At 44.8% G+C, this 27500-nt stretch overlaps 2 protein-coding genes across 3 annotated transcripts in view; both read right to left on the reverse strand.

Annotated features, from left to right (window-relative positions):
• epas1b (endothelial PAS domain protein 1b) overlaps positions 1-19414 on the reverse strand; it is a 41578-nt gene extending 22164 nt beyond the window's left edge. For both annotated transcript variants that reach the window (XM_062519173.1, XM_062519172.1), the window contains exons 1-2: positions 18986-19414; positions 4257-4441 (exon numbers count right to left, since the gene is read on the reverse strand). In XM_062519173.1, the coding sequence (XP_062375157.1) occupies positions 4257-4441; positions 18986-19011 (211 nt within the window). In that variant the 5' untranslated portion in view covers positions 19012-19414. The remainder of the gene's footprint in view (positions 1-4256; positions 4442-18985) is intronic.
• Positions 19415-22541: 3127 nt separating this feature from the next.
• The window catches only part of prkceb (protein kinase C, epsilon b), a 106010-nt gene continuing 101051 nt past the window's right edge, over positions 22542-27500 (reverse strand). The window contains exon 15 of the mRNA XM_062519493.1: positions 22542-26072. Coding sequence (XP_062375477.1) covers positions 25926-26072 — 147 coding nt within the window. The 3' untranslated portion in view covers positions 22542-25925. The remainder of the gene's footprint in view (positions 26073-27500) is intronic.

The following is a 27500-nucleotide window of genomic DNA, read 5'->3' on the forward strand; positions in this document are numbered from 1 at the left end:
TATTGTAAGTTGACTCTCCATAACTCCACCTTTCTAATACTTTGAAGTCCTTCCCGCCTTTCTCCACCTCTCGTCCTCTCTCGCCCTCATCCTCCCCTATCTGTGGCGGTCTGGGACACAACAACACAGTTAAACTAGAAATGCAATTCCCGAGGAATTACACGAGGGGATGCAATCTGCTGGGTAAACTTTTATTTTGACACACAGGAAACACTTCTATTGTAGTTCAGGGAGAGCCAGAGGCAAAAGATTCTATAGTGGAGCTCTGTTCTAGAATCTTTGATTAAAAGTGACAGTTGTGGATTCACAGGGCAGTGTTCTAACTAGACTGGGAACTGAGAGTTCTGGCCCATTATGACATCACATTCTCCATTAAAGTCTATGGGGGAAAAATACACTTTTAATTGCAAATATCTCAAAAAGTATACATTTCTCAAAAATGTCAAATAGATTGTCTAGTAGATATTTGGAAGATCTACAGAACGGTGTTTCAACCAAGTTTGTACGTTAAGCGGTTTGGGCTGAATAGCGCGCACAAAAAGGTAAAAAGAATAATAATAATTACTAGAAATGCAATTCCCGAGGAATTACACGAGGGGATGCAATCTGCTGGGTAGACTTTTTTTTTTGACACACAGGAAACACTTCAATAGGATGTGTAGTTCAGGGAGAGAGAGAGAGATGCTTAAAGCCAAACATTCTAAAGTGGAACTCTGTTCTAGAATCTTTGATTAAAAGTGACAGTTGGATTCACAGGGCAGTGTTCTAACTAGACTGGGAACTGAGAGTTCTGGCCCATTATGACATCACATTCTCCATTAAAGTCTATGGGGGAAAAATACACTTTTAATTACAAATATCTCAAAAAGTATAAACTTCTCAAAAATGTCAAATAGATTGTCTAGTAGATATTTGGAAGATCTACAGAACGGTGTTTCAACCAAGTTTGTACGTTAAGCGGTTCGGGCTGAATAGCGCGCACAAAAAGGTAAAAAGAATAATAATAATTATTATAATAACTAGAAATGCAATTCCCGAGGAATTACACGAGGGGATGCAATCTGTTGGGTAGACTTTTATTTTGACACACAGGAAACACTTCAATAGGATGTGTAGTTCAGGGAGAGAGAGAGATGCTTAAAGCCAAACATTCTAAAGTGGAACTCTGTTCTAGAGTCTTTGATTAAAAGTGACAGTTGGATTCACAGGGCAGTGTTCTAACTAGACTGGGAACTGAGAGTTCTGGCTCATTATGACATCACATTCTCCATTAAAGTCTATGGGGGAAAAATACACTTTTAATTACAAATATCTCAAAAAGTATAAACTTCTCAAAAATGTCAAATAGATTGTCTAGTAGATATTTGGAAGATCTACAGAACGGTGTTTCAACCAAGTTTGTACGTTAAGCGGTTCGGGCTGAATAGCGCGCACAAAAAGGTAAAAAGAATAATAATAATTATTATAATAATAAGAAGCGACCGGATTTCAATAGAGGGGATGCATCCCCTCTAATAAGAAGCGACCGGATTTCAATAGAGGGGATGCATCCCCTCTAATAATAATAAGAAGCGACCGGATTTCAATAGAGGGGATGCATCCCCTCTAATAATTCCAGGGATTAAAGCAAGCTTATTGCAGGAACGTCAGTGTTCTCTTTTCAGCATCTCAACGACAATATTTACATCCGTTTGCAAACACAATGGGAGAGTGTGATTTCCCTCTGCCATTGTTGCTGCTCTAACCACTCGGATTACAGTCACTGATGATTCGTTTATCATTACTTACTACCCTCATAACAACAAACATGGAGTCTTTTAATATGAAGCTTCAAACACGGAAGGGTTTAGATGGATAAATTGGGCATGTCTTTTGAAATAAACACCATCAATGGAATCAAAAAGGAACTCTTATGAGATAGATAAGTCAAATAAAAACAAAAAAACTGAATTGGCATGCTAGCAATGTGAGCTATAAAAGCCTAGCTAAAATAAAAAATAAAAAATAAAAACTAGCTAAAGGTCAAAAACACAGCCAGCTTCATGTGGCATGTGTGAGTAAGACTAGCACTTCTGTCTGCCCACATCATCACATGTGGTCACGTCCATGATGTGGAGACACTCCGCTCTCATCTCTCTTCAAACAAACACATGGAATGCAGAAACAATAGGGTTACTCCTTTGTCTACTTTCCGGAAATTTCTAATTTTATAATCCACAGGATATGCACACTCACACACGCCATCTTGCATACTCCACCCACTCTATTCCAAGAATCTTCCAGAGATTCTATAGTCACCTTCTCCTATCCATCTAGCTTCTTTACCAATGTTAACTGACATTGCAGGATTGTCTACACACACACACACACACACACACACACACACACACACACACACACTCACACACATTTATCTTCTATGTCTTGTGCTCTGGTTGTGCCCCTTAGGCTGATGCGCTTTGCATACTTATTGTACCTGTGACTAGCTGCTAAAGCTAATTAGCCTTACACTCAAACAAAACTGTGCTTGGCAAATAACAATATTGCCTAACGCAATAATCTCTCACTGATGTTCCTGACTAATGCGGCAAGGCAGCCCGTTCAACAGCACTTCCTCATAACAATGCTGGAAACCAACGTGTGCAGAGACAGATAAGGAGATCTAACCTGTGCTGCAGAATTTGGTTATCTGTGGAAGGAGAGAGTTTGTGTGTGTATTTTTACACACTGGTATGACGCACATGTATGCACCAACGCGCCAACCGAAACACACTCGCACAGGCACATGCACAAAGACAGACCACAGGGAAAGCCACAAGCCCCACTAGTGACGTTGGGCATCACTGTTTTTCAGGTGGTGTCCTAAGTTGAAGGAAAAACATCAAATCTGTTTTGGCTACTAGATTTGGACTGAATCATTAAAGGATCGCTGCTTCAGATGGTTCTGCTCTGAATCAAAGGTGGAACTGCTCCAAATCTTACATACACGACACTTGTATTAATCATTTTCACTGAATGCTGTGAACTGACAGTTCTTCTTTTTTTTTTTTTTAAACAACAACAAAACTAACAAAAAACAGTACAAATTGTACCTATTATATTATTAGCCATAGTTCTAGGAAATGAGTGGGAGGCCCAGCCACATGAGGTCCACTGTGGAGGTCATTAGTTCTGGATTAGCCCTTATTAAGCCATTAGGCCTAAACGAGGGCCCAGCGGTGAGGCGCTGGGGACGGGAGCGCTTGTTTAGACCTGCCGTCGGGCCCCCATCCAGAAGAGCTACTATTATCATTCCGAATGAGCGCCTGGAACAGGTAATTGCGTGACTGTGCATGACTGTGAAAAGGTGTGTGGAAAATAGTTTGTGTGTGAGCGTAGGTGTGTGTGTGTGTGTGTGTGTGTGTGTGTGTGTGTGTGTGTGTGTGTGTGTGTGTGTGTGTGTGTTATTCCACTCCATTGACCTGTTTTGTGCCACCCTGCTTGAAAACATCATCAGCCTGCATTTGTGTGTGTGTGTGTGTGTGTGTGTGTGTGTGTGCGTGCGTGCGTGGGTGTGTGTATGTATGCGTTACTGTTTAATGTTCTTAAGGATGATTGGCTAGTTATGCTTGGCTAGCTGTGCTTGCTTGTATTTATGAGTGTGAATGTTTTAACTTGAACGCTTGCTTGCCTATTTTTACACCGTGCCTACAGATGTGGGCTTGCATGTTTGAAGGCCTGCATGCCATTCTGAGTATGTAGGCTTTTACATAAGTGCTTTTTTTTATGTGTGTGTGTGTGTGTGTGTGTGTGTGTGTGTGTGTGTGTGTGTGTGTGTGTGTGTGTGTGTATGTGTGTGCACACGTCGTCATGCATGTGAGACTATGCACACCTTTACGTGTTTGTTATTGGAAACTTTGACATGTACCCCAACCTCTATGTCTATCTGTGTGTGTGTGTGTGTATGTGTCCAAAAGTCAGAGAAACTGGTGACAGGGAGAGAGAGTGTAAGAGTATCTGTTTTGCTATGCGCAAATGGCATGCGTAAATAGATGTTATAATATGTGTGTGTGTGTGTCTGCCTGTGTGTGTGTGTGCGTGTCTGTGTGCATTTCCCTGTGTGTGAATGTGTGTATGTGTGCGTGTGTGTGTGTGGGTGTGTGCATATGAATGACTCTGTGTGTGTGTGTGTGTGTGTGTGTGCATGTGAATGTGTGTGTGTGTGTGTGTGTGTGTGTGAGTGTGTGTGTGTGTGTGCGTGTGTGTGCCTGTCCTACCTGCAGACAGGACCTTGCGCGTGCGCAGGAAGCTGATGGCGAGCCTCATGATGGAGGCCTTGTCCAGGTGGGAGGAGACGTTGTGAGGCAGCGGCAGCTGGTGGGCCAGCTCGTAGAACACCTCCGTCTCCTTACTGCGCCGGCAGCGGGCCGCATCACGCGACTTCTCCTTACGCCTCTCCGAGCTGTAACACACACACACACACACACACACACACAAAGAAAGAGAGCGAGAAAGGGACAATGGGTTATTTCAAATTCAAAAAAAGTCGTTCCATAAACTATGAGCACTTTCACCCTGCCGTTACATTTTGTGGCATCTGACGCAGCGTTTTGGAGACCGCAGATGCAATAGAGGCTGAGGGGAGAGAGAGAGGGTGCAAAGATGCAGCCAGACAACTTCCTGTCTCTGAGAGTTCCGCTCTGACAGTCCGTGCCCACAGGCAGACACCAGCAGCCCTCGCCACAACCGCCGCACATGACAGGACAGACTGTTCTTTGCATACTCTCTCTTACGAACGCACACACACACACATACACACACACACATTCTCTCTCTCTCTCTCTCTCTCTCTCTCTTGTGCATTCTATCAGGCCAGTGAATATTTTGTTGATGTGGTTTACAACTTGAGCTGCGCGGTTTCAGGGAATGTAAACTGAATTACTGTGATCCCCAATATGCAATGTGTCTGTACAATGTCTCTCTCAGTACGTCTCCTGCCCTCGGATTTTCTGAGAATCCCGACCTTAGACGTTAAAGCAGAGTGATGATTGGTTCATTAGAGTCATGTGATATACGCATCCCATCCTACTGGGAATACTACTGATCATCACTCTCTTTGGCCTTATACTGAGAACTAGCTCCACACACACACACACACACACACACACACACACACACACACAAACCCTACACTGCATCCTGCAGGTGGTATCAGACACACACTCCCAAACACACGAGGCCCCAGCACAAACAAAGCTATCCTTTGATGGATGGTCTGGACCGTGAGCAAACAGGCTGCCAATCAAACCCCACTTCAGAGTGCATGATCAGAGTTTCAATCCAAAGCACTCCCTCTCAGGCTTGAATGAAGCCACCATTTTCCCTTATATGAGCATATTATATCTTGTTAGATCTTTAAGACTTTGCAAAAGGGTCTTGTGATGGCAGGTTATTAAGGTAACCTCATTGGCTGCCTTTAAGCAGGAAGTGACCCTTTCACCTCTGAACCAATAAGAGCCTATGCTCCCCTGGAGGGGGGTTAGTGCGCTCCAAACAACATGAGAAACCTCTTGGGAGTAATCTAATTGTGTATACTGGATCCCAACCCTTATGAAGGAAGAGAACACAAACAAGATTCTTGGTAACATCTTCATCTTGGTTTCTACAATATCCGCTCCCAAGTCAAGAAAATAATCAGGAATTAATCACGACTTTCTCACTCGAGCTCTGAGTTTTGATCCGAGCTCTGATCCCACTGCCGGTCCAGAACACTGAAGAGCTAGAAGGACAACAGATCGGAGAGCCTGATTGGGGTACCTGAACTTGCTGTTGCTAACATGTGCCATGGCATGCCGTGTGTGTGTGTGCTGTGTATGTGTGTGTGTGTGTGTGTGTGTGTGTGTGTGTGTGTGTGTGTGTGTGTGTGTGTGTGTGTGTGTGTGTGTGTGTGTGTGTGTGTGTGTGTGTGTTGTGTGCGCGTATCCATCTGTGTGTGTTTTCTTTTTCACCCATGGCTTGCGCTTGGCAATTATTGTGGTTTGCGGTTGTGTGTGCCAAGGCCGTGTGATGACTTCATGCCATGTGGGTCTGGTAAACCACATGGTTACACACGCCACACACTCGCAAACACACACACACACACACACACACACACACACACACACACACACACACACAAGACCTAATAACTACATCAAAGCAGACTTTTCAAAATGAAAAAAAAAAATGTTCAAAGCGACCTGTATGATGACAGTGTACCACATGTGCGCCTGAGATAAAAAAAAAAAAACTAACCAAACAAACAAGTACACAAGTAAACAACAAGCCATACACACATGTAACTGAAGCAGCCATGCTCAGAAAGGAAGCATCCAGCAGACTCTTTGAAGTAGGACTGGGCTCTATACAGTAGAAAGGGTGGGTTTAATCTTTGGCTGACTCAGGGGTGCAAGGGGCTTTTGTAGCAATATGCTCTGCACTGTGCCCACTTTTGTTTCTGAGACCTCCCAAAGCACTTGAAAAAGATCTGAAAAGGGACAAGGGAAGACAGGAGCGGAGGGGGGTGGGGGGAGGGTGGTGGTTGTTGTTGGATCCTTGGGATCATGCCAGGTTTGGGAACAAGGCAGATCCAAATTAGCTGCTCACAATAGACTCTATCATTTGCCAACATTAACAGAAACAACACAAAGCGACCACCCCCCCCCCCCGCCCCAACATCCCCACCAAACTTCCTCACCTCCTGTCCTATTTTATCGAAAAATAAATAAGTATTAACCCCAGTTGCCTCGGCAACGGCTTCTCAGATGAGAACTGTGTCAGGGAAAGCACAGTTCAGCTGTCGCCGACGGTCTGTCCCACGCCAGGCGGAGGGAGGGGAGTTGGCCTGAACGGTCAGTCTGGGAAGGATGTGGCACGAGTGGCCCCGACGGCAGACGCCCCCCCCCCCCTCCTCCTCGCACCTCGTTAGCGCCGACATTGATGAGTGCCCTTGTTTACTCTATAGGTGAGCCAGCGCCACGACGACACGCTAATTGTTTATGCTACAGCCGTCTATACATTCTGAAGAGCGTCTTGCAGGCGCTGGCCACAGGAAGAGGGAGTGGCCCGTAAAGAGTTCCTGTGGCTCCGCCGGCTCCTTCGGTTCTGCCCCGCGCCTGCCCTCGGATCCTGTCAGCAGGCCTGGCCGGCGGAGTTTCCAGCCTCTCATCATCGTCCCCTGACTCACTCCTCCATGTGCGCAATGCATTAACCTCTCCCCACACACGAGTGCGGACATGCCTGCCGCAGCCACTATTGAGCAGATAAAGAGGTCTTGGGGTCAGAGGGCACAAAATTAAAAACTGCCAATCATATTCTTCAGTCAGTTCAGTTCAACCAGTGCTGGAGGAAGTAAAGCGGTAAACGGATTTAAAGTGGTGCCGACGCGCGATTGATTCGCAGAGGTTGGGGACCTGAGGCAAGAATTAACCACAAGCCCTAATCTGCCGACAGCTACGCAGCAACCACACTTTGACAAGTAACGTCATAGCACTTGATTGATTTTGTTTAGATCAGCCGCTGATGGTGACACCAAAAGGCATTCAAGCATTACGGTAGCTTAGTGCCATTGAGATAAGTTCACTCCATAAGTTCTCAACCATGCACAATCCACTTGAGATACCACATTCTCTAGACTATGTCCAGCAGTGAGCACAACTAGACCCACGTTATCTGCAGTATGGCTTTCTGAGCCTTCACTTCTTGGGGGCAATATTTTCTATCTACCCTACATAATGTTGCCTACACGCTCACACACAAAATAGACACAAGAATCTTGTCCAGAGCTCTCCTGACACTCTCTTGAGCGATGGGGGGGCGGGGGGGCGGGGGCATCTGGAACTCGGCCCTGAGCAGGGGGCTGTGAGTTCATGGGGGGGGCTGCGGAGCAGGTGCTGGGGGCTGACCACAGCTCCGCTGGGCAGAGAGGGGCGGGCGTGAGGGCGGGCGTAGGGTCAGGCCGGGCTGCCGTCTGGCTGTTTGCTGGCCACTGGTGCCAGCAGCGCTGGGCTGTCTGGCCCATTGTTAGCCGGCGGCCCCTGTGGGCACATCAGGATGGGGAAGGGGAAGTGCAGTGGGGCTGGGAGACCTCGCTGGGGAGCGCACACGTCTAGTGCACTCTCTGCTCTTTCGCCTCTCACCTTTTCTCCTCTCACCTTTTCTCCTCTCCCTTTGCTCTCCTCTCCTCACAGCCTTCTTTATGTGTTCTCCATCACCCTGTCCCTCTCTTGATCAGCCGTTCACTCTTGGGCTCATAGGCGTACCACATTCACATACTGTACACACACTTTACACACCCATTTAATCTTACATATGCACTGCACAAACTCACTCATATAACTACTATATTTACTCAGCAGTTCATATACACTCACACACACACACACATAAAACTCAAGACACACACATTCTTAGACACACAGAGTAGCCTGCGATGATCTTTTTCCAGTAAATAACTCTACACAAGTGGATAACCTTATCTCCACAATCCCACACTCACAGCACATTTATCTGAGGCCTTTAACATGTATCGGCCTCTATCTCTTCCTATTGGTGCTGCTCTCATACCAGCCCACAGCCCTTGTGCACTGCTGTGTAAGGGCACGGGGGGGGGAGACAAACACATCCATGGCGTCGGAGTCTGAGTCTCAGTTCCCTCCCGGCTCCCGCCGGAGCCTCCTGTTAAGGCCGGAGAAACACACTTCCTCAGTCTCACCAGGCAGACAAATCAACACAGTAAATCAAAGTTATCAATGGGATACATCAGGAGGTCCCGAGTACACACACACACACACACACACAGAGAGAGACCCACACACACACACACACAGAGACCCACACACACACACACACACACACACACACAGTCGCATAAGGGCCCGAGTAGATTACGGGGGGCATGAGTGCATTCTTTCTTCAGTGAGCTGGTTTCAACACACACCCCTACCCCTGTGCTAGGCATCTCTGTGATCTCTCTTTGAAGTGCTGATCACTCAAAACAACCTACGAACACAAGACTGAGCTATTGTTGGATTCATTTTGTTCCCTCCACCAGCCCTATTTCATAAACTGACAGTGACCTGCAGATAACCTTCCAAACAAACTTTAGGTATGAATACTGTTTAAACAGATTTCTAATTTTTCATTTTCATAACTACTGATTAGTTTAATTCCTAATTCTAACCCACGGATTAAAGGAACTGAGCGAAGCATTTCTGAGAATTTTTTGAGGCCTCACTTGTCAACACGTTACTGAGAAAAAAAAGCCACCGTGGTTCACAAGGACATGTTCACCGCTCGCTGAACCGTTACAATCAATCAGAAAATGTACGGCATCTCTCAGTAGGGCGACATATCTCAACGTGTCATCTTAGTATGCCAGACATCTCAGGTCTGACAAACAAGCTTCTCCGGCTCTTGGTGACCTCTCCCTCTCTCTTTCTCTCTTTCTCCAGGACTCTGCCATTCTCTCTCTCCCTCTCTCTCACCCCCCCCCCCCCACCCATCCAAAACACACACCAAACACTTCTGGGTGGCAATGCTGAGCAGTCTCACCTTTAGACTAAGTGACAGCGCATGATCACAAGACCTAAGCGCACTACTGACAGCATCAGTTATCAGCGCTGCTTTCAGGCACTAAGACCTGAGGCACCTGTCTGTTGCCAGTGAGAGCACATACTGTATGTACTGTAGGCTTTCACATGCAAGGCTCAAGCTCAGGTCTCCAGTGTAGAGGTGAGCTACAGTACGTGGATTGCATGACAAGAATTCCGAGTATGAAAGCATGCCAAATTATACATACATGCACGAACACACACACACACACACACACACACAGACACACACACACACACACAAACACCAATACAGACACAGACACACACACCCACACACACATACACACACACAGACACAAACACACACACAAACACCAATACATATACACACACACACACACACACGCAGGTGCTCCTGACACATAACAGCCGGACAATCACGCTGCCTTGTGAGTCCTTGAAAAGGTCACGCTGTGGCAATCAGCCGCAGCTCGCCGCTGCTCTCCGGTCCGCGTGCCCGCAGCCCTTGCCCCTATAAAAAGCCCTGTGTCTCCAGTGCCATCCCAGCCCTGTGGCACACGCATTCCAGCCAGAGCACCGGGACAGCACGCTACGGCCGACCTTCTGAGGGACCTCGGTGTCCTGCGGGGGCGGTGACAGTGAGCGCAGACCTTTTAGATTTATTCCATCACGGTCAGTCACCTCACGGTGTGTGTGTGTGTGTGTGTGTGTGTGTGTGCGTGTGTGTGTGTGTGTGTGTGTCTCCGTGTTAGGAGTCTCTCGGGTCCACAATCAAGATAGAAAAGTTCTCCCTCTGATGGTTTCTCCTGATAGCTTTATTTTTCCAAACTGGTTTCCAACAGTGTTCTTATGTTTGACTGATAGCATTAAAAAAAACAAGTCTGACCCGTTTGTTTGTTTATTTACAGATGTGGGGGGAAAGATGGCAACCTCAGAGATACTATTAAAATCCCTGAGGTAATGTCCCCTATGTTGTACTCTGGAGGTGAGTCCTTCCTGACAAAGAGACAAACACCTGCATGTAGTACAGTTGGTCATATTCTAAGTGCCAGGTGAGGGTTTGAATGATGATTGTTTTGACTGTGTGTGTGTGTGTGTGTGTGTGCACTTCTGCGGTCGAGGCTTTTGCCGATATCAGGGATCCTGCACAACACCAGTGCCCTGATGCACTAGTGATATTTCACCTTCGATGTTTCAAGTAGAGACAGAGCCTCCAGTCTGATTTTATTATTGCCAGCGATGGCCATGTGGGTCAGTTTATTTCCAATTCTCTGACTCTCTCCTTTTCCCAACTGCCCCCCCCCCCCCCCCCCCCCCCCCCCCACACACACACACACACACACACACAGCCCATCGACATGTGTGAATAGAACATGTGCACACTGGGTATGAAGGACCAACCACAATTAAGTGCAGTAATCTAACAATCTGATATATCATCATGACACACACATATTACTGTCATCATCAATCCTCCCTGACAGCACGCCAGTTGCCTTCCAGCACAGCAGACAAGTCAAGTGGATGACATTCTGTAAGTACCACCTGAGGGTCAACATTGGCCTGTTTTCTACACCGGCAGGTTGTCTCTTTTTGAAACCCGGCTAAGCCCCACTCACTTTACTTTTTACTTTAGAACAAAGGCGGAGAGATGAAGGTGCTGAGTGGCAGGGGGAGAGGTGGAGGTAGAGGTGGAGGTGGAGGTGGAGGCGACAAACAGTCACATTCTCCGAGCCTCTTCCTTTCCTCACAAATTAAATTCTCTCCTCCGTGGAAGCATTCCAACCCATCTCCCTCTCTCTCTCTTTCTCTCTCTCTCCTTATCTCTCTCTCTATCTCTCCACTGTCTCTCCACCATTTCTCTGTCCATATCATTCCAAGTCAACTCACAAACTCTCTCGCTCAACCTCCCACACCTTGAGTAGCTGTTCTTTTCTTTCATTCTGTTGAGATTCTCTGTGTGAGTTCTATCTGCTACTGTTTCAGCAACACAACAGACATTTGCATAACTTTCCATATCCATGTCACTGACACCATGTCCTATCCGGATGCGATGCACATTAGCGATAAAATCTGTTTAATCACATTGGTTTCAATTGTAACAGAAACACAAGATTTTTTTGTCGGACGCCCGGTTTATTTTCTTTCTGCCGCCTGCTTTGCTCTGGCATTTTCAATGAGAAATATCACGCAATAGAAGGGCATATTTAACGGATTCCGTATAGACAGACAACATTGACAATTGCTCGCTCGGATTCTTTTAGGACATGGTGTACAGTAAGACACATATATACTGTACATGCACAGTTCCACTGAGACACCTGTGTAGAGGTGACTCCAACAACACCAATACACAAAACACCATATCAGTGTAGACACACACACACACACACACACACATGCAGATACCCATGCAATCCATCTTGTATGGTCAAAACATGTAGACCTTCATCCAACAGACTGAAGCCAGCGTTTAAGTTCACCCCCAGGGCCTTGACCCTTGTGCTATAATGCACGCACAACACACACAATATTCGTCGAGAGCAGACACCCATCAACAAATATGTGTGTGTGCGTGTGTGTGTGTGAGTGAATGAGGTCGACAGAGTGTTTGCTCTGTCAGCTCAGGTCTTAAAGGAAAATGTACTTTTGTTTGAAAAGTGCAATTCAAGTGACAAGCCTCATCAATCAGTCAAGGTAATTATGAGCTGAGGCGGTGAACTTGTCAGGATAATCCTGCTGAAATACCTCTTGGGTGTTCTAATTGCAAGGTCTGCTTTTTGCAGCTTTCTATCAAAGCTCTGTGATTTCTCAATCTTTATTCAACACAAAGCTGCCTTTCTGAGGGCAGTGTATGCCCACAGAGCACTGGCACAAACATGCTGAGGTTGGTCCCTTGGGCTAAGAGGGCACCTGGTGCTCAAAATGGACAGACACAAACAAATACACACACACACACACACACACACACACACACACACACAGTAGGTAAAATAGAGCAGGTAAAATTCCAACTCTAACCAGTGTTATGTGCAAAGTCCTCTCTCTCTATCGATAAACTCTAAATGACCTGCTGCTTGTCCTGCCTCATATCCTCACTTGATCTGATACTCTACCTCTGTCATTTACACACAGATACGGGTGCTTACCAGGTACATCATGCTAAATACTATACTATAATAACAACAACATGTATTAACAATAATATGAATATATCACCATTATCTAAACTAGTACATTCATTTATAGGGATGGAACAACATATACATTTTTCAATATCATCATATGACTTTTTGTGATGAGCTAACAATGGACTGTTACCAAATAGCGATGTTTTCACTAAAATATTAATTTGTACAATAACGAACCAGAGTCAGGACTTCAAGCATAAACATAAGCAAAATCTTGTTATTTCTCAGGGAGGCAATTTTTCTGTCCATTTGGCGGCTCTGAGCTAAAACTTGTGAAATGCAGTGAATAAATACATGATTCCAGTTTTTTGGTTTCTTTCCTTTTCATTGACAGTCCACAGATATTGTACCTTATCCCAGATTAACCTTTTGCAATGTCCCGAGTATTTCAGTATAGTGACAGTATCAATTCGTCAGTTACCCTAGGATTCCAGCCCCTATTAACATAGAGTATGTTATTACGATTATTAATATGGTTATTAAAATTATTATTGTTGTTGTTGTTGTTGTTGCAACATGCGTGAAAAAAAAATCAAAACAAGACCAGACTTCATCACTTAATCATGCTTGAACCTCTACAATCCAACCACTTTCTCTTACTCAAAATCGATACCTTAATAAAAGCATCACTAAAGTCCCCCCAAAATCCTCCTCTACAGTGACACCCCCATCCCCGTCCCGACTCCCCCCGCCCTCCCCTCCCTCCCCTCCCCTCTCTCCACCTTGTTTGCGTACAGGCTTGCTTTCCTGTCCTCTTGGCATGGTGCTAAACACAAACAGCGAACAATGCGGCGGGGCCTAATCTCTGATCCGCTGGAACAGCGTGTTCCTGCACGCTGCCAAACAAACACGGACGCGGCCGCAGCAGCAGCGCTAGCAGTGGTGGCGGCGGACGGTGGTGGTGGCGGAGGTAGCCCCCGACCGCTGCCGAGGCTGAGGCTGAGGCGGAGGCTGCGGAAGGTGCGTCGTTTGGGCGCCTGCCACTTTTAAATGATGGAAAAGACAGGTACAAATCGCCCAGATCATCTCTGGGTACACCTGAGGAGAGGCAGGATGCGATTACCGCGACAACGACCCCGCCTTCCTCCACTCCAGCCCTGAACACCTGGCGCACGCACAGTTCCATTTCCATTCTCTAGTCTACTGCATCTACTGAGGTCTTGGAACAGCTGAATCCAGCCCAGCTCTGGCACAGATGTGGCCCAAATCTAGCCCAGATCAGGACCTGACAAACAAAGCTTTGCACCTGGTCTGTGTTAAGCAAAATAGGCCTACATAATTTGAAATGGAAAAACAATCCCTCCGATATTTCCCCTCCAATATTTCACCATCAAGTGTTTAGTCACTAAATTGATGCTTAACAAGTTGCGTTCATGCTTGAGTGCGGGCCTTGCTGTTCTTGGCCCCCTGATCCTGTGAAAGAAAAGTGCAGAGGGAGAGCTGAGAGGGCCAACCGTAATTTCTCCTCAGGAGTTGACCTGACTTAACACTTGGCTGCACTTGAAGTGATTTGACTCCATTTGACTTGATTGACCTTGACTAAGAGCAAGAGACCTGCTCTGTGATCCCGAGCTAGGCGCTGATCCCAGACCAGCTCACAAAGGTCAGACAATATGGCAGGACAGTTGGATGGCAAGATGGTTGGACAAGGAACAAGGAAGCAGAAGCTTAGACTTCGTCAGAAATGCGGGTCCTATGTTCTGTGACAGAACGGCAGACTAAAACTTCCATTGCTTTGAAGAACAATACTCTCTAAGGACAAAAGATCATGCGTGGGAGGACCAGGTATCAAAGGCCAATACTGCTAAAATAATAACAATACTACTACTTCTAATAATAATAATAGGCTAATAATAATATACACATACATGTTTTTATGTATACATATATAATATATTTATTTATTGTTTTTAATTATTATTATTATTATTACAGTATTATTACAATCATTATTATATTATTATACACAAGCAAATCCACACAAACTAGAGCAGTGTTCTGCTAGAAACAAAGAGAACCTGTATACACAGAGTGAGGAAGAATAAGACAACTGACAGAGAGAGGTGTGGAGGTAACTTGAGCATGAGGGAGAGAAAGAAGAGGAGAAAGAGAGAGACTTGGGGACCAGCCGAGTAGGACAGCTCCCACAGTTGATGGCTCTGGTCAAAACCAAGACTCTTAACAGAGAGAGACAGAGAAAACACAGAGAGAGAGAGAGAGAGAGAGAGAGAGAGAGAGCAAAACAGAGAGAGAGAGAGAGAGAGAGAGAGAGAGAGAGACTGAAGAAGGATGGGAACAAGACACCAAGAAACCAGGACTGAAAATACAGAATCTACACAGAACCCAACTGTGCCCCACCCTGTAAGGCCCCAAAGGCCTGGGGGGATCGTTGTGTGTGTGTGTGTGTGTGTGTGTGTGTGTGTGTGTGTGTGTGTGTGTGTGTGTGTGTGTGTGTAGAGGGGATGGTGGTGGGTGGTTGTTAGATAGCCTCTCCTGAGGAGTTGTCACAATAAACGTTCATGTTTCTGTAGAGAGACACTCCAGATGGAGGAGCCACTTTAGGTATCTTTGGAAGCCCTCATATTATGTATCCAAATAGTAAGCAAACCCTCCAAATCCATACAAAAGCACACTCTCATCACTCCCATAAAAGACAAGTGCTGTGTGTGTGTGTGTGTGTGTGTGTGTGTGTGTGTGTGTGTGTGTGTGTGTGTGTGTGTGTGAGAGAGATTCTGAAGAAGGAAAGACCCGAAGAAGGAAGAAAAAAGAAAAAAGAAGGAAGAACCTCCTTCCTTCTTCAATCTAATCTAGTATGGCCTGTAATCTCATCCAGTATAATCTATTAAAAGGAAAATAAAAATTGATGAAAAAAACAAGGAACTGAGCCTCCACTCCATACTCTGATAATCATCAACCTGCTCCACCTGTGTTGCATCCACCCCCTCCACCTCATTCCTCCACCCAAGGCCACAGCACCGAGGAGCAAGAACACGGACGGCCCTCACGGCCGCCGTTCCACCGTTGAGGATCAAACCTCACAGCCGCAGGGAGACGTGGGTTCAGGGGGGCAGAGGGGGGCAGAGGGAGGCGAAGCGGGGACAGTGTTTGCACAGAGGCCCTGGCAAGCCTGGCACGTTGGCAGGCCCCAGTGCTGACGGGCGTAGCGCCAGGGCGCTGCACTCTCGGCAGACCAGAGGCACTGAGTGGACGCCGGGGCACCGGACAGAGCATGGCCTCTTTTACCCCGCTCTCTGTCTCTCTCCTTCTCTTCACAAATAAGAAACACACTCTCTGAGTATGGGTGTGTGTGTGTGTGTGTCTGTGTGTCTGACTTAAAAGTTTGCAATCTGACCCCAGGGATACAGGACAGGACAATGTGAGATGACGCAACCTTTTAGGAGACAGGCGTCAAAACAAACCTGAATAAGAAAAGTGCGTCAGAACCCAGAGGTCTCTGAGTTCCTCCATCACATCATGCGTGAGTCACTAAGAAAACCACTTACTTCTCATGTAGCACATATGATCGCATGCACTAGTAAACATGCTAATGAATTAATTTAATGTTACATTTAGTACGTGAGGACAACTACATGTGAGGTGGAGGCTGATAACACACACCGTTTCAGCAAAACTGCCATGTATACGTACTCCCATCTTAGGCCACTTCCACATTCAGCCGTATGGAACTTCGTACATGCAGGATGCCATTTTAGATTGTGCATATTTGGTATTCGTTCTCCCCTTGTTGTGTTTTTTCTCGGAATCACAGGCATGTGAGGAAAGGCGCTGCATAAATAAACGCTAGAACAGAGGCAGCGGGAAGCCTCGCTTCATACAGAATGAGGCAAATTCTCCCATAAACACGACATTAGGAATCCAATCACTCCTTCTATCAGGCCACCGACTCAGCCCACACGACAGTAAACAGCAGGCTATATTAGCCATTACCGAGTTAAGGACAGTGCTCTTACATAAACACATAACACAAACGCACACTCGCACACACACACACACACACACACACACACACACACACACACACACACACACACGTGGCTTGGGTTTGTGCTCGGCTCTCAGAAATGCAGGCCTGTATGTATAGAGGAGAGTTCTAAGATGGCTGCCGAATCCTCTTATGAAAGAGCTACTGCTTGTCGATAACTACAGGGAGGTCTGCACCCCCCCCCCCCCCCCCACCCCCCACCCGAGAGGAAATATCCCCCAGTCGCCGTCCACATCCTCTCCGGACCGCTGTGTCCCGATCACACAGATCCCGGCCCCTCCACTTGGGTCCTTCATGCAGTTGTTGTTTACGTTATGCTCATTTGGGATTCATCTGATAATGGGGCAGGGAGAGAGAACACATTAAGGGGGGAGAGAGCAGTCACGAGGCAACACCAGACTACCAGGCGCTCTCTCTGTCCCTCTCTGTCTCTCTCTCTCTCTAGCTCGGAGACCCTCTCTTACAACCGAGAAGAGACTAGAAGGTCACAACACTGGCTCATTCAGCACCTCTAATCACCAACTCTTTTTGACTATTTTCCCCTAATGAACAAATCCCACCCAGAGTGTGTTCTCTTTTCAGATCACTGAGGTGAAATGTTGGATGTATAGTGCTTGGAGCCAAGCTCCACTTTCACTCAAACTGCTATAGGAGATACGGACCTATGAACTGAGCCACACTGCCACAAACAGACACACAAACACAATACGAATATATATTAAAAAGAAAGCGCCTATAGGCAAAATACATCTTAAGGTCCCTTTGATAAGTAATATCAACACTCTATATCCACCATGACCAGACAATGACAGCTTGGAATAGATGCATACGTTTTGAGGATTTAATGCAGGTATAATGGAACATGCTACTTAGTTCAAACAGAAAATAATAACAATAATAAAAAAAATAGTCCTTGACATATCACAGTTCTGGAAAGATCATATCCCTTTGGAGGCTTATATGGTCTGGAGTTAAAATCCATAGTTTGAGTCGGTCAGTGGGGGATTGATCAAGATGTTTTGTGTGAACTATGGAGAATTGGTAAAACAAATATGACCTGATTCCCAGGTTATCTGGTATCCAGTACTGATACGAAATCCAGGCGCTGTATTGAATTTCCCTTGGGGATCAATAAAGTATCTATCTATCTATATCTATCTATCTATCTATCTATCTATCTATAAATGTAGTACTGATTGGTAGGCCTATAGGCTTAGCAATGTTTATACTGCTTGACTCAAAGAAAAGTTCTTGGACATTCAATATTGTGAGTTTGTGACCAGTTCAACTGGCGCACATTACTTGATGTCCCATGCGTAACATCAATAGTGATCTCTCATAGCTGTCTATTCTTTACCGAAGGTAACGACGATGTCCATAAAAACACAGACCTTAACAAAAATTAGTGGCCCACATACAAAGTTAATATTTTGCGGTGTCAACGTAAGACTCAAATATGGGTTATATGGCTCTTATCAGAGTTTTTATTAACCTTCTACTTTTACGCTTTACACTACACTCTTCACTTTTGATACATTTACAGCCATTGCGGAAAACTTTAGGCTACCTTTTGCCTTTCTGCTGCCTTCTGAAATATACCTCTCTAACCACCAGTCTATTAATTACCTTTTCCATGTGGATGTAGCCTACTGTTGGTCTGCTTGCTGTAATTGTGAATTAGCCTATGATTAAAAAGCAGTTGTAAATTGTGCGATTATGTAACGGTCGGACACCCGTCTTTTGTTTTATCTCTATATTTAGTTCCATTTAGAAGCGTATTTTCCCTGTAGACATGAATGGTTCACAAAATTGGACGGAATACGCAAAATATGATGTTACGTTTTAATCTAACCCACTTAATATTCTTGACTGAAACCTTTAACATGCTGTAACCTACACCTTACCATAGCGTTTGTTATTTAATTGAATGTTCATGTCAATTTAATCGTTTTCTTAAATCTTTGTTAACTGTTTCATGATTTCAATGGGCCTTCTCACATTTAAATCACAAAATAAAAATCATTCAGAAAGTAGCAAATATTTGACCCATGGCAAAGTCCTAATGCCGTAACTAGCTCTTCTTTAGGTTACCTGGTTAAAAGTGTGTTCGGTAGCCTAAATGGCAAAGGGACATTTGCCCGTCTAAAGGACCTTTGTGAAAACACCAGACGCATTACATAAAACATAATACAACTCACCGTTTCTTGTCCTTCTCGGCTGTCATCTCTGCGTTTGAAGATCAGGACTACACAAGCTGTCCTCTAGTTCCCGTGCGTCCGGTTCAATGCGCAACAAGTGAAAAACAAATCTGAACTTTTGAAACTAAACGTCACGAAAACACGCACTCAAGGGTTGGTAGACATTTAAAATGCTTAATATAATCACAATAATTACGTCGTTTTGTCTATTGTTAAAAAAATACTGTCCACAACTGACCGTCCTACATAAGGACAATCCACAGGTTAGGCTATACAGTCTCAGAACACTGCCGAGGATTGTACAGCCCTTTACCTAGAGATACACGATCATATCCAGAGGTTAAAGGCACCCCGTGACGAGTCGATTCACTTCTTCGTTGTGAAAGTTACTTCAGTTCAGTTGCATGAATGATCTGAAACTTCAAGCTCCTGCCCGGGGAACTCGCCGCTGGGCCGGTGACAGCAGCTCAATCAATCACAGCTCTCGTGATTGGTGCGTTGCTCCTGAGTGACAGACACTCAATCGACTACTGCTACATGACTGGTGAGCTCTCTCTGAGCGAACAGCCCCCTAAACACCACTCCACACCGCCCACTTTAACATGTTGGTCAGTTTCGCTGCAGGTTTGCGAGTGGAGATGGTAGACACAATGAAAACAAGATTGAACATTTCGAAATGGAAATGGTAAATATACGTACTGTTAACAGTATTTACTTGGAGAAAGTTTACACATGAATCTTTAGCCTCCGTTAGAGTTGTCTCCCGCCAGACCATATACTTTGAGTAATGTGCGCAAATCTGTCGACTTCGTTTCATATGCAAGTGTGCTTAAATCAGGTGTTATACAACCGCATATTCTCACGCAAGCCTGGTCTTGCTCAAGCGTTCCCGATTTTCATGCCTGGGTAGGCCAATGCAAGAGACCCTAATTCGCTTGCACTGTATCCCAGCTGATCCAAATAAACACCCCCACACGTGTTTAGTTCACTGTTGAACATGCACCTGTGGAAGAACAATGTGCAGGGATACCCATTTTTCCTGAGCTCAGCTCATTAGTAAAATTGAGTTCATACATAGTCTGACTCGGAGAGAGAAAAAAACAAGACCGTGCAGAAGCCTTGTTCAAGGTTATGTACCTGCTCTTTGAGCGTTTGAGTAGGCTAATGGAAGCCATAATCCAGAGCTGCCCCAAATAGTTACTTTACACACCAGCTGCTGTGATTTCTCAGATTGTTGCTGGGGAAGTTCACTCTTTAGGAATTATTTGATGAGGCCATTGAAATGGAGGTGGACACAATATGTCAGTCATGGAGGATTCCAGAATGGCTGGGACTGTGGGTGTGCTGGGAGAGGAATTTGGGCATGGTCTTCTCTTATTCTCTAACCCCCATAGAGGGGCTAATGCAATAATTCCCCTGATTCAATCTCGTCATCATGTTACATTGCATTACATCACGTTACATTTGGCTGTCGCTATATAACCCAAAGCGACATCCAACATCCAAGGGAAACAATCAAGGTAGAGTGCAATAAGGACAGGTTGGTGCAGCAGTAAGTGCTACTTCCATGCAGTCAGGGTACAAGAGGAGAAACTCTCTGTAGAGCGGGTTTTCAGGAGTTTTTTTACATTTTTTTTTAAAGTGTGTTTTTGGGCTTTTTGCCTTTATTTGTATAGGGTTAGGAGAGAGACAGGAAGCAAGTGGGAGAGAGAGATGGGGTGGGATTGGGAAATGACCGCAGGCCGGACTCGAACCTAGGTCCCCATGGGCACTCGGACCCGCACCACGCCACAGCGCCCCCCTTCAGGAGTTTTTTGAAGGTAGAGACCAACGGTCCTGCTCATGCTAGTGTCTCTCATGTCACTGCACTTTCATGTCTTTCCTCTGTTCTCTTCATGCTCCTTTCTTTTTCTCCCCTTATCTACAGTAGCCTCCGTGAAATTATACATAACACACCTGTTAACACATTTGAATTTGGTCTTCAGACTGTTCTGGCAAGGATGTCTGTTTCCAAATCACCCAAAACCCAGGAACTTGTATTTTCTTTGTAAATTGAGTAAACAACTGCATTTAAAACCTCCGTTTACAATAAAGATGTGTTTGCTGCACTTTTGGAATTATTTGTAAGAGTTTAAATGCACTAATGTATGATTAATTTCACCTCTGGTTACACATCTGGAAGTTGTAAACGGGAAGGTCAGAAATGGGCGTCAAAGACATCCTTTCAAGACGGATCCCCTTCTCCCAGGTTGTCTATACCTCACCCACCACCTCATTCTGTTTCCTCTCAGCCCACTGGCAGTCCAACACAACAAAAGCATGGACTGAAAAAGTAGTCCCAAAATTAATAAGGCAGTAGTACTGTATGTGTCGCCTGAGGTACTATACTTGGACACTATATGTGGAAACTGATGCCTAAACAGCTTGACTGTTTTTTTTTTACATTTGGAAGCGTTTGCTGCTCTGCAGCTTTCCTTTTTGGACTGTGTTGTGGTAATTGTGTTGTGATTGGGCAGAGAGCCTGCGGCAGGAACACAGGGAGGGCCTTTAAAGGACTGGATTAAAACTCTGGATTCTTGGAGATGGTTGGACACTGAACACTGAACACCCTCTGACGTGGCGGACAGCCAGGATTTGTCCCAAATATATCCCATGGTAAGTAGCGTACCCCACTGGTTCTGCCCTGTGAGGCCGAGGGTGCTGTTTTGGGGGTCCTCCAGCGGGCCCTCACACAGAGCCTCTCCAGCCAGAGGTGTAGTGAGGGCACGGGGGGGGGGGGGGGGGGGCGGACGACGACACACACCCAGGGATGAGCTGGTGCTTGAGCACGTTCAGATGGCACTAAGGCCAATATTCTGAGGGGGGGGGGGGCTCAACCTGAAATGACCCCAGCTTTGCTGCTTATAGGTCGCAGCTTTGTGTTCCACGTCCGAACGTTCCTTGCGTTGTTGAAGAGCTACAGAAGTGGCTCTGTGATGGCGTCTGCAGTCATAGTATCACCTGCATGCACTACACCATATGCCACAATTCATGGTTTATAATTAACCATATACTTTACAGTTTTTTTAAGAGAAAAACAATCAGTATAAAACATAAATGTTTTGTTTTGCACATAGATTGAAAGCACTGATTTCATGAGTAACCATTTGCTGTGCTTTTTGAGTGTAAGTTGCATTTCACCTTAGACCCAGTGCCTGAGCTTTATGACAGGTGCAGATGACTGAATGAGGCCAATTGAGTGGCAGCTTACCTCATATGGTTGTAGGACAGTGGAGTGAGTTAATTAGTAATGTTCGTTTGAACCGTACCTGTTCCTGAGAAGACATGAGTACAATATAAAGGACCTAGGACTTGGACCTTGATTGTAGCAAACATGCCATCGATTTTTATTCATATCATAGTTGTACTATCATTTGTTGAACAATAAAAACCTCCTTGTGCAAATAGATTCTCCCTCAATGTGTATGAACAAGGCAAACAAGCCTGGCGAGTCTGCTTCTGTGCACCCAACCGACCCCCCTCCACACACACACACACAAAACTGTTTTGACATCATTGTATTTAATAGGTTCCAAAACAAACAGTACACATTCACATCCTTTTGAATACAGTACATTTGGCACACAGTAAGATGCTTACAGTCCCGGACAGAAGCGGACTCTAGAATGAGTCTGGCCCTGGCTCACGCCAGACATAGGCCAGATCTCTCAGAGTGGGCTACCATCTGGGATTACAGAACAAAAAATGGCAGACATTAATAATAAAAAAAAAAAATCTGGGTGACGACCTTTACACAAATAGCTTCACAACAATAAAAAAGAACAAAACAAAACAAACATAAACAACCTAAACTTAAATACACATAAGCATATGCATCACACTGTAATATAAAACACAACGGGCGCCATGTTTTGCATGTACAATTCTCCTGTATGTACATACACATAATACTACACTTGGACATGGTTTTTGCACTTAATTTAAGAGGTACTTCTTCTGCCACGTAAATATTTACCTTATGGTTTCAGTCATGTTACAACAGACTGTGAGTGTTTCCTATATGGAGTGAGCTCTTAAAAGTTCTACAAGATAAAAACTTGCTCAGAATATTAAAATGAATGAACGAGGGAGAGAAGAGGGCATTGGAATAAGTCTAAGCAGTGTATTTGTTGTGGCGAGCAAAACACACAGATGTCTGATGTGACAGATTTGGTTACACAAAGGAGCTCAGCGTTTTGCATGTGTACTTATTCTGTTTCTGTATGAGAGATGTGGTTTGAAGCAGATACAAATACGGATTTGTGTCTGCTACAAACTCATTTTTGATTCAATTTGTACAAAGCAGATACAAAACATCACAGCAGATATATATATATTTAAAAATAGACAATGGACTGGGAATGTGAGAGGGAGAAAGACCTGAAAGAGCGAGACACTTAGGAAGACACATAGAATAAGGAGAGATAGCTCGTGCCACAGTCTGATTGGAGATTGATGGTAATGTCAGGTTGATTTCGACCACTCTCTTTTAATTCTCAATAGTGATAATTCATAGAGATTCAAAGACACCAGTCTGAGTGTGGTTTTTTTTATGTGTGAGAGTGTGTGCCACCTTCCAGAAATGCAAAGCTACAGCTCTTTCATCTGGTGGAATGACTGAGGTTATCTTAAACCCATCAGTCAAAACAAAATGGCGACACTGCTCAGAAGCTGAAATTCTAATGGATCTTGTCCGGGTAGGTACATGGGATTTAGTGCATCTGCCTGTACGTACAGAAAATAAATAAATCCCCCGTATATATTGTATATGTATTACGACGAAACAGTGAAATGTATAGAATCTGTTAGCAGGGTACACATAGACATGGCAACGGACAGTGAAAACAAATGAGGCAAGAAAGTCATCATGCATTTAAAAAAACAAACAAACAAACAAACAATTAACAAAGAAACACAAATCAACCTAAGCAGCAGAGAACTCTAAAGACATACGTAAACCAAAAAAAGGATAAACACAGGCACGCACACATGCGCGCACACACACACACACACACACACACACACACACACACTCACACACACACACACACACACGCACACGCAAACATATATGTATATATACACACACAGAATATTGCACATGGACATTGTAACTTATTTTTTTTTTATCATACCCTAGGAATACATTGTTATCATATGCATAAACATGCGACAGGGAACACTTCTACTCTTCGCAGGAGTTGGTAGGTTTATACAAGGCGTGGTCATTTTTAGGTTTCATATCTTGTACAGATGAACACACCACATCATTGTCTGCTACTGCTCCTCTGTGAGGAGATCTAGGTTGTCATCAGCTGGAGACCAGGTCAGTAACAGTAACACAACAGAGCTAAAACAACGGCTGAAGAAAATTATTCATATACAGTATGTATGAATAATAATATGTTGAAAACACAAAACCTATACGGTATATTCAGCACTCACACACACACACACACGCATTTACACCCACACAACCACACTAGCTCACACACACATGGAGTTTGCAAGTAAATGGGGTGTTATAGAATATCTACAAATGGTAACAGCTGGGTAGTTACAGAAAAAAGGCAATTCATATTTGTCATGATGACAGTATGTCATGATTTGTCATAATAATCACTATTAATTTAGCAATGCTGCTAAATACCTTTAAAGACACACACTTTTACACACACACACACACACACACACACACACACACACACACACACACACACACACACACCACACATGGCATCTTCTACATGATGCCTCTTCACTTGGATGCAGTTATCTTTGAGCCAAACAGCTTCTCGTTTCCTTTAGTTTTACAATCATTGGTTCAGTCGATTTTGGTTTTTGCATTCTGACAAATGTTTCCAACACAACAAAGACCACTGCAGAAGCACATACACACACACACACACACACACACACACGCATACACGCACACACACAGACACACAATGTGTGCTCTCTATCCATCCATACGTGAATGGAGGCCTGGCTGCCCATATTGAACGTATAATCGTGTAATATTAGTAGAGCGCCTTCAGAGGGACAGCTCCCAGACAATGTCCCAGTCCAGTCCACTTTTTCTCTCTCGCCTCGCTCGTGTTGTTCTAGTCTTTCACATTCCTTCACTCCAGATTGACCACATTCCGAGGCTCTCGGGGACTCACTCTGGAACCAGGAGAGGAGTGAGATGTGGGGTAGCTCAACATGACATAATCCATGTGTGTGTGTGTGTGTGTGTGTGTGTGTGTGTGTGTGTGTTTGTGTGTCTTTATGTGTGTGAGTGTGTGTGTGTGTGTGTGAGAGAGAGAGTGTACAAACACCATGGGCTTTGATCGTTGACCTGAGTTGAATCTACACTCGGTTTTTAGAAAGGCCAAGGCCTCAGCTACAAAGCAGCTAGTTAGACATAGACACAGGCATTGTAGATTGGCTCTGATCAACCAATCAGAAATTACTTTCTATTCTCTATAACCCTCCTCTTGTGCACTGCTGACCAATCATCACAGAGTGGGCAAAGTTAGGGAGCCGCTCCAGGAATATATATGGAGTTGGGAAGCTAAGCCGTGTCTATGTTTCATAGTGTGCCTGTTTACTCATTAGTTTGTGATGGAGGAGGAAGAAGAGCTTGAGAAGGTGGAAGAAAGCAGGAAGCAGGTGTGAGTTTGTGTGTGTGTGTGTGTGTGTGTGTGTGTGTGTGTGTGTGTGTGTGTGTGTGTGTTGTGTGTGCGTGTCTCTGTGAGCTTTAAGGGCTGAAAGATAGCATTTAACTGATGTGTCAATGTGTGTACATGTCTGTATGTGTATGTCTGTGTGTGTGTGTGTGTGTGTGTGTGTGTGTGTGTGTGTGTGTGTGTGTGTGTGTGTATGTGTGTGTGTGCGTGCGCGCACGTGCGTGTGTAGCTCAAGAGTGGGTCTCCTCTCCACAATAAGAGAATCCCTTGAACTCGTCCTGGTTGATTTGCTTGATGATGGCATCATCTACTGGAGTCAGAACGGGCTCCTCGCGGGTGAAGTCCTGGTCGAAATTATTCACGTCCCTTTTAGTTTTCTACGGATGGAGAGAAAGAGAGAGAGAGAGAGAGGGTGAATACATAACCATAAAAGCAGACACGAGGGGCAGTTTAATGAGTAGAGAGAGAGAGAGAATGAGAAAAGACAGAAAAAGGAAAGAAAGTGAAAGACAGAAACACGAGACCACAAGGAGAAGAGATGTGGAATACGTAATAGAGAAATGGAGGTGCAGAAATAAGAAAGGAATAAGGGAAGAGTTCCTGCTGTTAGATCATTATTTCCTCGGGATGAATAAAGTATCTATCTATCTATCTATCTATCTATCTATCTATCTCATCTATCTATCTATCTGGATGAATGTGCTCTCTGGCTCACTGAAACATCCTCACAAAGGAGTGCTTAGGGTTGGTCCATAGTCTCTACACCATTGGCCTACACAAGCAACATTGATGCAGTAGACAACGCAAGGCTGACACACACTTTAAAACACCCTCTCATAATCTATGCAAGCTACACACGAGGGTGATGCATTCCCATTGGAAACGCATGACATGGTGCTTGTGCTTAGTCACCTTACAAAACATTGGGACACATTTTGCTACGCAAGGACACGCTAAACCCTTCTTGTGCAGTGAGACATCTTCTCGTTGGCATAGCTGGCACTAGATTACAAGTCACACCTTTAAGGAGATTCATAGTCTCTGCGATTTTTCACACAGATCTCCATTGCTCCAATGTCACCGAGTACTATCGGTTGCGTTGTTGCACTATCAATACGAAAACAAATCTGTTTCGCCTCGCTCAAGTTGCTAGTTCCTACAGCGAAAGTAGGCAGGCAGCTATAGCGTTACACTTTGAGGGGCATGAACATGTGGGCTAATGTATATGCCCCCAGAGTAACGGAGATCTATGTGAATAATCGCACCGGAGTTCTCCTTTAAAGATGCAGAGAGATTCAGAATTGGTTTTGCAAAAGGTGGTGTACTGTATACTGTATGTGCACTCAACAGCCAATCAAGTTACAGGCTTCCCCTCCATGCTCCTGAAAGCAACTGCTCCAGTCCACTATGTTGACTGACTGGGGTTGTTTATGACAGAGTCCAAGCCACTTTGTTTTTTTTTTAAGTGCAAACATTGACCAGACAGTTAGAGCAGCAATTATTATACGTTATACGATATTTAAAAGTGTATTAGAATTGTGGAGTTCACCTTTAATGTTAGAGCCAAAGAGCGCAAGGAACGAAGACAATAATGCACTACACATGGTGTGCACACCACATTTCCCAATGATTTTTATTTTGATTAACGAGCAGTTTGTTAATGATGTGCAATTAAGGAGAGGAAACTAAAAGTTACCCATGTGTCTGAGATTTTGTTGTTGTATATCTGGCTAACCTGAGCTGAACCCCGATACAACTCTCCCTGACCCTTAAAGTCTCCAATAACCCCACCTCACAAAACAACA

The sequence above is a fragment of the Sardina pilchardus genome, chromosome 18 (assembly GCF_963854185.1).
Source record: "Sardina pilchardus chromosome 18, fSarPil1.1, whole genome shotgun sequence".
NCBI classification, from domain to species: Eukaryota; Metazoa; Chordata; class Actinopteri; order Clupeiformes; family Clupeidae; genus Sardina; species Sardina pilchardus.